General features: G+C 40.6%; 1 protein-coding gene and 1 long non-coding RNA gene across 3 annotated transcripts in view; one reads left to right on the top strand and one right to left on the bottom strand.

Moving 5' to 3' along the window:
* Positions 1-2,035: 2,035 nt before the first annotated feature.
* The window catches only part of LOC101862659 (kelch-like protein 26), a gene marked incomplete at its 5' end in the record, with an annotated part of 10,732 nt that continues 1,632 nt past the window's right edge, over positions 2,036-11,135 (bottom strand). The window contains 1 exon segment of the mRNA XM_035970416.1: positions 2,036-3,940. Within this exon segment, the coding sequence (XP_035826309.1) occupies positions 2,197-3,933 (1,737 nt within the window). The 3' untranslated portion in view covers positions 2,036-2,196.
* LOC101862878 overlaps positions 9,324-11,135 on the top strand; it is a 12,845-nt gene continuing 11,033 nt past the window's right edge. The window contains exon 1 of one of the 2 annotated variants that reach the window (XR_004858665.1): positions 9,324-10,000. This is a non-coding gene — a long non-coding RNA (uncharacterized LOC101862878). Of the gene's footprint in view, positions 10,889-11,135 lie in introns of both variants that reach the window. The other variant, XR_004858666.1, reaches the window with a different exon arrangement.

The following is an 11,135-nucleotide window of genomic DNA, read 5'->3' as shown; positions in this document are numbered from 1 at the left end:
GGGCTCCAGTGGCTAAATAAGTAGTGAGTTTAGACTCAAGTAATGTCAAGCAGGTGTCGGGGACACGGGCATCAGATGGGTTGTCTCTGGGGTGTGTCCTTGAGCAAGACACGACAATCCTAGCTCAAAATACAGGGCGCTGCACAGTGGTGACCGACAGTGGCATGGTTGTAAACTGTTCTATATTTATGAAATATTGTGTATTTATGTATTTGTGCCGGTATTTATGTATGTTCGTTTTATAATTATGTATTTATGTATGTAAATGTATGTTCACCATTGAAAACCAAAGGGAACTTTTGGGACTAATAAAAGTGTCATTTATTTTTTCAGTTTATTAACCTAAGGTATAAATTAATTACACTGGCCAGTACAATGTTTCCTCTTCAGGACATTACATCACATGCGATGTATACTCGGCCAAGAGTATGTGATTTTTGGAGCAGTAAAAAGTACGTTAGATGGTGTGAGAAAATAAGCTTGAAAAACAAAAGCTTGTATGTGCGTCGCGTTTGTGTGTGCGAGTGCATGTGAGCGTGTGTATCTGTGTGCGTGTGTATGTGTGTCTATGTGTGTGTCTGTGTGTGTGCATGTGTGTGTGTGTGTGTGTGTGTGTGTGTGTGTGTGTGTGTGTGTGTGTGTGTATGTATGTGTAGTGCTCGCGCACGTGAGAGAGAGAGAGAGAGAGAGAGAGAGAAGGGGGGGGGGGGGGTTGGAGGGGTGGGAGTTAGAGCAAAAATGACAGATCAAGAACGAGATGAGCAGCGAGAGATGGACTAAGAGAAAAAGAAGTGGGAAAACAGACGGACGGACAGAAAGAGATATATAAATAGATAGGGAAAATGAGGGTGCAGAAAAGAGTCCCTTTATCTACACTTAGCACACACACACACATACATACACACACACACACATGCACACACGCACACACACAAACACACACACACACATACATACATATATATATACTCTTCAAAGATATGGGTATTGAATCAGTCACAAATTCGAGTCGTTTTTAACAAAGGGGGGAGGGGGGGGGAGGGGTAATATGGGGAGATTGAAACAATAAGAAATATCAGACGTGGTTGATTCAGAGCATTCACTTTCATTATAGTAATCAAAATCAACCCATAAGGTACAGAGCCTTAACAGAGAAGGGTAAGGTGCATGGCCATCTAAAGATAATAACAGTATTAATAAAGGCGAATTCTTCTGAGACCAGCATTCAGAGAAATAACAATACAACAGCACTCAGAGAAATAACAATACATGCATATTTTCAGGAAATGAAACTTCACATGACATCATTGAAATAATTCATTTAGAGTAAAACTTCTAAGAGCGCCTCTAAAGTGTTTGGTTCCAAGGCATTGCAATACTTTAACCTCTCCAAAGGACTGGCGAGGTTGTGAAGGCAATGTGAGGTACGTGCAAGGGAATGTAGGAGATCCACAGCATCGGTGTCCTAGAATTAATAAACAAAGGAGAAAATGAATCGTGTCAATTTAACACCAACCGAATAAACGATGATGAAAATCTATGATAATCATAATACACAAGGCGGAAGAACAAGTGTGCAATCTTTTCAGCTTGATCTAGAAACAGAATTATGAAAATGTCTCTCCTGTCATAATAAATACATGTGATATCAATCGCAATCCAAGTCTGAATGGACAAGTTTATCCTTGTATCGTTTATAGACCGAAAACTCGCAGTTCTCAGAAAGCATTCTAACACTTATGTTGTCCTCCTAGAAAGGATTAGGCCTGTAAACACTGTAGATAATATACGACGTTTTATCGTTCTCAATGTCTCTTCCAAATGTACATTGGGATAATACTCTGCACATTGTCATCACATGTCATATTATATGCATACGTACCTTAATCATATAACAAAGCTATGAACGTAAACGATGGCTGAATTTTACTACAATACTATGTCTTACAACTGTGTGCAATTCACACACATACACACACACACACACACACACACACACACACACACACAGACACACATGTGCGCGCAAGCTTTCTTTTGGGTAAGAATAAAAACCTTGCTATTAATAAAATGACATATATCATAACAGGTGGGAGGGGGTGGGGATAAAAGAATAAAACAGAGAACACCAAACACCACCAGCAGAATGTATTCAAACTGGACTGAAAATTCCGTAATAGGGAAAACATGTGTATTTCAAACAAGCATGTTTTGGGGAACTATTGTCAGTGCAAACAGACCTCTTTCGTCAACAGTGACATTCCTTATTCTGTTAAATATGCCAGTCACTGATATCTCCCACACCTCATCCTGCCCTTTTGCACTTCCAAACGGAAGCCCATACACTAAAAGTTCATCATTGAAAAGAACTACTCCATAGATGGTACGCTTAAAATCCCACAGCAAAGTCTCCTGCTGCACATTCAGAAAGGGGGGATCTTCAGTGGTTGAAATCCTCCACAAGATGCCATTGTTTTGGATGGCAAAAGCTTCACGACCTTTCCTGAACGTAACAAAGCTTGCTGTTTCATCAAACTGCCCTTCGGTGAGATCAAACATCTTCATCTTGGCAGTGTCCACACATTTAATCGTGGTGGCCTCTGATCCTCTTTCAAATAATATGATTGTATTCTCCACGCTTGTTGATGCCGCAATCTCCTTGAGATCTTCCGCTATTTCCACTGTTTTCCACTTTCTGTTGCTGCTAGTAGGACTTAGTCTCGACAAAGAAACCTTTGTCCCTTTAGTGATTGCAAACACGTAGGACCCCAAAGCTGTCAATGAAAATAAGTCATGTGCTTTGTCAATTCCAGGTAAGGTATCCCATTCTGAATTGTCAGCACCTATTTTGCATTCGGCAAAATGAAGGGTATCTGGATTTTGGCTCTTGAAACCCAAAAGGACATTGTTCCCATAGACACATATTTTCTCCGATCCGGTTAATCGATCTTTCCTATTAGAAGAATAATACCCCACATTACTTTGCTTCGATTTGTACACCCGATGACAGACTAAGGGTGTCGAGTTGTTGGAACGTGTCTTAACTATGACATTAGCGAATGTTCCCTTGTTCCGATGCATGGCATGAGGGGAACAAAAGTCATGGCGGCGGTCCAACATGAGCTGATAAGCAACACTTTCGTCTATCAGAAGCTTGACACATTTACTTTCCTGTGCGACAGAATTTCCATACAGCGTGTGCATGAGACATTTGCCACTAACAAGGCACATGCGAGACAGATTGAGAAGGTCTGGTAGGCATTCTCTGCGACTCATAGACTTTATTTCGGCCCCGCTGGCTTCTTTCCCAGATTCAATTTCAAATGTCACCCATCGGACTATGATCTCAATGACGTTATCTTCGGAATCAGTAACGAGGTCAGCACTCTGCACCAGGTTCTTCATATCTTCAAATGTCAACAACAGTATGTTTTCCTGTAAGCTCACATCATCAAAATGCTCAAGAAGGTATTTCCACGAGGCTTCAGAAACCTTCTTAGACTCAAGCAGTCGGGCGTGCTGATAGAACACAACACAGTTCTCTGCAGAGAGTATCGACAACACAAACTCTTCACATTCTGTCAACATATAAAGTATCTCCAGCTGGTTAGCTATGTGCCAGATTTCTAAAACGTTTTCTTTGTTCAAAATGTCGCATCCAGTATACATGGCTTCCAAAACTTTTTTAAATGCCTGCTCGGGTATCCCTTCGAGCTGAACTTTTTGCTCAAGATCTTCTTTCATCTTTGATCCCAGCATGCCTCGAAAAAAACCTGAGCTGGCAACAAGGACAACGCGGTGACTTTTTATCTCTTCCTCTCCCACTTGGATGACAAGATCGTAAAAATCGGAGTCATTCTTCTGGTCCCCGAGGCCTTTGAGTATTCCTTTAATGAATGAAGGATTGGGCTTTGTCTCGACGGGAGCATCCATTGCTAATCTGAAAAATCAACAAAGTACACATGATTTAAGTACTGAAAAACAATTATCATATGAATTTTGAACTAAGACATTAATGAAAAAAAGAGTCAACTTCTATCTGCACTGCGAGGATTCCACTTCAAAGAGATTATGTGTAGTGATTAAAACTAAGTAGACGAAGTGGCTACACAACTATTAAGTCGTACATGTTTCAGAAACAGCCATAAAACATTAAGTATACGAACTCTCACAAATACACAGTAAAACAGTGCAGACAGGAACGAGTAAGCACCCATGGCATGATATAAACAGCCCAATTAAGCAAAAATCCAAAGCAGTGCACCAACGCCAAAAAAACCTGTAATTTCTTTCCAAGTTCGGGACTTTCGCTTTGGCGTGCCACTGACCCGACTTTATTCATGATGCAATAAAGAGAGGGCGGCTCGACTCGCTCTTATCTCTTGAAGGGTGGTTTTTAACGAGTAGTATTGCTTTAACTAATAGGAAAAAAACTCTCCAACAGCTCTAGTCCAATCGGAGACAAACGGTTATATAGAGGTTCCCTCTCATAAATTTAAGTACTTTTTACCATTTCCATAAAACCAATACCAGATGAAATAACACATTCCTACAGCATGTTCAATGCGTGCAATAACCGGAATAAACACCAAGTATGATACATGTACATGTAGTAATATCAAACATAATCAAGTACACGTTTTAAGCTTACAATGTGTGTGTTTGTGTGTTTGTGTGTGTGTGTTTGTGTGTGTGTGTGTGTGTGTGCGTGTGTGTGCGAGTGTGCGTGTGTGTGTGAGTGTGTTTGTGTGTGTGTGCGTGTGTGCGTGTGTGTGTAAGTGTGTTTGTGTGTGTGTGTGTGTGAAAGAGAGAGAGAGAGAGAGAGAGAGAGAGAGTGTGTGTGTGTGTGTGTGTGTGTGTGTGTGTGTGTGTGTGTGTGTGTGTGTGTGTGTGTGTGTGTGTGTGTGTGTGTGTATGTTGGGCAAATATTTACGCATTAGGCGACAACGCGCTCCTGCAGTTGACACAACGTAGACCCTATCTCAACCCAGAATGTGATTTTTGCTATTACCTAAATCATAAAAAATTGAGGTATACAGTTTATAACACGCGCTCAGCAATGTCGGCAGGACGCGGATATAATTTACACATTTTGTACAGATTGTAGGCGATACCAAAGGAGAAAACTCAAGTTATACTATAGGGACAAAATTTTACATGAATTATGCCCCTTATGCCGAGCGCATTTAGCTCGTTGATCCTTTTTGATAAAAAAAGGTCATGACCCTCTGAGACAGGCCGACGTACCATCGCTTCGGCCGATTTAGTATCGTTAAAATATCAATGTATAGGCCTATTGATGAATTGATGGGTGGGTGTGTAAGTGTGCGAGAGAGAGAGAGAGAGAGAGAGAGAGAGAGAGAGAGAGAGAGAGAGAGAGAGAGAGAGAGAGAGAGAGAGAGAGAGAGACGTAAGTGTGTGTTTGTTTGTTAGTTAGTTAGTTTGTTTGTGTGTGTATGTAGGTGTGTGTGTGTGTGTGTGTGTGTGTGTGTGTGTGTGTGTGTGTGTGTGTGTGTGTGTGTGTGTGTGTGATAAACAAAGCAAACAGTGGACTGGCGATGCTTTTGTCTCTCCCGCAATCAATAATGTTCTCCTGTCTCGATTTCTTGCCATGTCGCTATCTTGAAACGCGTAGTATTGAAATGCATTGCATCGGCGTCTGTGGTCTAGCAGTATAATATTATATTTTATAGACCCTTCGTCGTGGCACGTAAAATATCCGAGCTCGATTCCTTTGTGTGAAGAATTTTAATCGTGTGGCCCACACATTGTATCTTGGTCTTTCTTGTGGGATGTTGTATCTTTTGCAGACATGTATGGACCTGACATTCAGTACTGAAATGTAGTGCCTGAAAAATGATTTAAGTTGGGTCGTTGGGAGTTTAAAAAACACTTTATAAAAAAGATAAATTAAGAAGTGCAAGACAGCTTTGCTTTCGTGATTATGACCAAAGTTTCCATCATTTCTCCATTTCTCCAAACATGTTTCTTTGGCACACACAAAGACATCAGAAAATCAAAAGCCCCTGCTAAAAGATATTTGTAATATAATAGTAAACATGAGCCAAAAGCTTGTAATATTATGCTAGGAGGAGAAAGAATTCTCTCTCAAGCTGAGTTTGCTGCTAAAACAGGCTATGTAATCATTTTGCCAATTTAAGCTGGTTCGAAAACTTTTATCAAATAATTTTAACAGTTTTGTTCTTTTTTTTAAAATATACCTTTCAAAATCCGACCTCTACCTCTCCATGGTTCCACGGGGCAGCAAGTACATATTACTTATTTATATGATTGTTTTTCGATCAAGAAATAAGGATGACATCATAAAAAAATAGTGGGGGGGGGGGGAAGCTAAAAACAAACCAACAAATTCCAACAGCCTCAGAACTTGGCAAACGGAAAAGGTCTAGTAATACACGCCTAAAATTATAATTGTAATACACTAAAAGAGAATCGATACCAACAGAAAAAACAGGCTCAAATCTCTTTGGCATCCGGTAACACTTCTTTTGTGTTTTGGGGGTTCTTTTATGTTTCTTTTGTTGTTTCAATCAGGGGTAAAGCGCCTACATAATTTAATTATCACCGCTTCCCTTCCTTAATTTGGGACCATCGTGGCAGTCAAATTAACCCAGAGACCGTGATAGACCTTGGCTGTAAAAATTTAAATAGCAATTGATGTTCATGAAATCACCAATGAGTAGTGTGCATTACACTCGAAACTGTTTACATAAATACCCTGTTTATCCCTTTAGGGCCACTCTCATAAGCAGTGAGAAGCGCTGATTATGCAAGGTAACATTTAAAATGGTAGAGTCTACCTAAACAAAACAAAAACCCTATATAATCTCATGATTTCTGTAAGTACTTATTCTTTCCTTGACCTTTTACCGCTCTATAATCAGGTCAGGACCTGTTTACATCTCTGCTTCTTTGACCCTGGCTGATGAAGACAATCAAACTTAAAACCAAATTGATAATACATTTCATTTTGTTGTACATGTATTCTCATCTCTGCTTCTTTGACCCTGGCTGATGAAGACAATCAAACTTAAAACCAAATTGATAATACATTTCATTTTGTTGTACATGTATTCTCATCTCTGCTTCTTTGACTTCTGTTTGCGTATCCACCTCTCTAGTTATGTTTATTGTTACAAATCTTGAAATCATTATTCGCGTGGCATGTTTAAAAGTTATAATTACGTTTTCCCAAAAGTGGGAATACAAATTAATTAATGTGACATTTTCTCGATTATTTTTGCGGGTCAACATACAACATGGAACCAGAATATCTTTTCATTCACAAATCGAGTGGTGGCAGTGGGTATTCAGTGTATGTCTGTGTGTGGGTGTTTGTTTGTTGTTTGTTTAGTATAGGGTTTTACGGCGCTCGCAACTGCAAGGTCATATGAGCGCGCGGGACACACCTAATACTTTTTTGTTGGTAGGAAATTTTGAATTTTGCCCGGGTGGCGGCCGAAGCCTACTCTTATCGATTTTAGACCACCAAGGGATCTTTAACGTGCGCAACTTGCACACGGGCCCTCCGAGATTTTTCGCCCTTGTCCGAGAAGGCAAGGTGTAGATCTTTCCTACCAGAAGATCAGGGGTGTGGCAGAAAGACAGCAGTTAGGAGGAGCCAAGGAGTAGCAGTAGAAAGGCTGCAGAAAGAGTCAGGAGCCCAGAGGAAGGGGCAAAGGAGGTGAGGGGGTGGGGGCAGAAAGTGGAAATGAAAGCAGACAACAGAACATTGTTAGAGATCAGGAAAGGATATGAAAGGAGACAATTTTAGAGAAGAACTTTTTTGGTCGCTACCAGGAATCGAACCCGGGACCTTTGAATGAGAGGCCAACGCCTTAACCTCTAGGCCACGAGAGCCCCCCTTTTTTTTTTTTGGGGGGGGGGGGGGTTATTTTTTGTTGGGGGGGGGGGGGTATGTGTTGGTGTGTGTGTATGTGTTTGTGTGTATGGGGTTGCATAATATGTATACTTTTGCAGGTACATATTGTGATGTAGATGAAACTGAAGACATTATACTCATACATATGCGCTTCTGCTACGCCCTTCAACGTCGCTTGGAAATGAAAAATGGTCCTGGAAGAGAAGAATGAACTTTTAACGCCAGAGGCGAAGGCTGATTTGTTTGAAGGGTAATCAAAATGAGACAAAGAAGCAGGTAGAAATGAGGCCAAACACGAAAAACTTCCCTACAATAGCAACATAAATATGGAATTTCTGATTCGAGGCGGCATTACTGGGTTGTGAATGAAAACAAATCTTGACTTCATATTGCTGTATGTTTATCCGCCAAAACAATTGAGAAAATATCTCATTTAATAAGTTTATTCCCACATTTGGCAAAACATATTACATGACTTTTACTTTAAACACACTGTGGAAATAATATTCTCAAGGTTTTTTAACAGTAAACTGAACGTAAGGTATCAATGATCAATGGATAAACAGAAGGCGAAAAAGCAGAGATAACAATACAACAAATTACGTTTGAGCAATTTCGTATAAAATGTGGCTGTCTTTGTGTTGGCTAGCTTTCCGGGGCGAGGAAATCATAATCGTGACCTGATTGTAGTAGAATTTTCATAGTCGGATTTAAGGGGGGGGGGGGGCTACACCTGGAGGCTATCTCGCTTGTTACTGGAACGAATTTTACCAAATTTCACACATATAACAAGCATAGTTAGGAGTCTTAAAATCCGCAATCAAATTTGAGAAAAAAGTTTCGTTTCCATGGATACGCCGCCATATTGGATTTTATTGGCATGTCTTACGTAATGAATACCGCACTTGTCGCTCATGGAAATTGATTGTTTTGGGTTTTTTTGCATGCGTGTTCACAAACATTACATCTAAATATTTTTTCTGTTGTTTTTTTCCTAATCGAATTAGAAAATTTTTAATGAATTTTTTCCTGAGGTAGCATTCAAGTTTGCGAAAAATCCGTGAAAATCCACACTCCAGACACCACCAACAAAAATCTATTCCATATATCAAAAATTCAACAGACAAATGTTTAGTATTACCTCTTCTCTTCATTCTGTGAAAATTTCATGAAGATTGGATGAAAAATGGTGGAGTTATTCAAAAAAGTATAGAGGAAAGTCGCATTTTGAGAAAACGACCGATAAAGAAAAATAAAATACTGACTTAATGAGGAAATGGTGGTTACAAACATGCCCGGTACGGGAAAAAATACGGTTTTTGGGGGTTCTTATGCCATGAAATAGTTGTAGGAGAGGCTGAGGAAGCTAAAAATGCCTACAACTCAAATTCCATGATTTTGAGCCGAATTTTGATTTTGGGGGTGTAGCCCTCCCCCCTTAAAAAAAGAAAATTGCTCTATTCTATGCACTTAAAAATTATTAATAGATCTTCTATTCTTAAGAAATAAAGGCCGTTTTTTTATGTGCACGGTCAAGAGCTTCGTCGTCGCACGCTAAAGACCTTAGTTCGATTCCCGTACGGGGATAAACTTTTACTGACAACCTCCGTCTTCCTGCAGGGGCGTTGTCCTCTCTCAGCCCAGATTGGCACTGACATTGGATTGAAGTAGCCCGTCTCCTAAATGTTCTAAAAAATGTCATTTGGGAGTGTAAAATATCTACAATACATACGATACAAAAGCTAATCACAACAACCAAAGGAGTTTTCCATTCTAAGATAATCTAAGTCTACTTATCGGAAAGTTAAAAATAGCTTCGGCTATAATATAGCCCTCTACTCTCTACGTCTAGCACCAAAACAAGCACAGCCTCTCCTTTCCTCCCTGGTTCAGAGTTCACACTGCGAGCGGTCTTACTGCTCGCTGCTGGGCTAGTGGCCTGCCCGGCGACGAGCAAGTCATGGGACGCAAAGCAAGTCATGGGGCACAAAGCAAGTCATGGGGCAACATGGCGTCCCGTCCTGTGTCCAGCTTGGTGCTGTCTGCTATTTGTGATGATCGAAGATGCTACTTGCATAGCCCAGGGTTCGGATTGGGGTGAGGTGTAGGGTTTGGGGCTAGAGTTAAAGGTAAGGTTTAATGGCTTGGGGTTAGCATTTGGATGCGGACTAGGGATCGGGCGATCCACACCCTAACTCTAACACTAAGCCTCAATTTCTCACCCCAACCCTATCCTAAACCATAAAACCCATCCCATCCCAGGCCTGACCCCAAACGCCAAATCCATTGTTAGGGATACAGATCTATAGATCTGGGTAGTAAGGACTAGCGTAAGCGAACACCACCCTGCGCACTAAAAGAGGGGAAGTTGTGAGTTGTGAATCGGGCGCAGTAAAAGGCTAAAGAAATAGTTTTCATTGAAGCATCTAGATCAGGATCTATTTGAAAAAGTAGACAAACCTTTCATGCGAAAAAGTAAGCTAGAAAGGATTGGTTAATTGCAGTTTTCAAGGTGGTGTTCGCTTACAGTAGTCCTCACTACAGATCTAGATCTAAATCTAACCCTGGCTGTGACTCGATTGCTTGATCGTGAAGGATCTTTTTGTCCCGTCTTCCATGCTAGAAGTAGATGAGTCTACTACTAGAGTATAGTCCAATATTTAATTTCTTGAATGGACTGGATTCCAGAAATCTACAACCTGCAATTAGAGTAGGCTACAACTAGACCTAGATTCGAGGTTTTAGTAAAGGCACAGTCTAGGGAAAACATCAACAAATTTGCGTCGCGGTGAGAAAAGAGGGCCAAACCAATCTCAGAATCGCGACTCTCACATAGCACTTCACTTAGCCTATGTTCCGGAAACTAGATCAATAAATAGATTGACGTATGACCCATGTCAAAAGTTGGGATGTGGCTGTGGGTTGACGAATCGGAAATCGGAAATGCACGACGTCGACGATGTTCCCAAATATCGAAATAAATCGGTGAGTATTTGATTGTGTAGACGTGTCGCCCCAGCCTAACACATTGGTCCGCTTAATTGGAGGCTATTTTCAGTTTCGATACAGTGTATCCCGCGACACCCCAAAGGGTATAAGCGGCGGATAAAAGTAAGGATAAAAGTAAGGATAAAAGTAAGGATAAAAGTAAGATACAGTGTAAATGGAATCCTGGGGTCATTCATCAAACGTGAAAATTACATACACTTTTTCAAAACTGTAACCCCCTCCC

Source organism: Aplysia californica, unplaced genomic scaffold (genome assembly GCF_000002075.1).
Source record: "Aplysia californica isolate F4 #8 unplaced genomic scaffold, AplCal3.0 scaffold00265, whole genome shotgun sequence".
In the NCBI taxonomy this organism is placed as follows: Eukaryota; Metazoa; Mollusca; class Gastropoda; order Aplysiida; family Aplysiidae; genus Aplysia; species Aplysia californica.
This window is presented reverse-complemented; position numbering and strand designations above follow the sequence as displayed.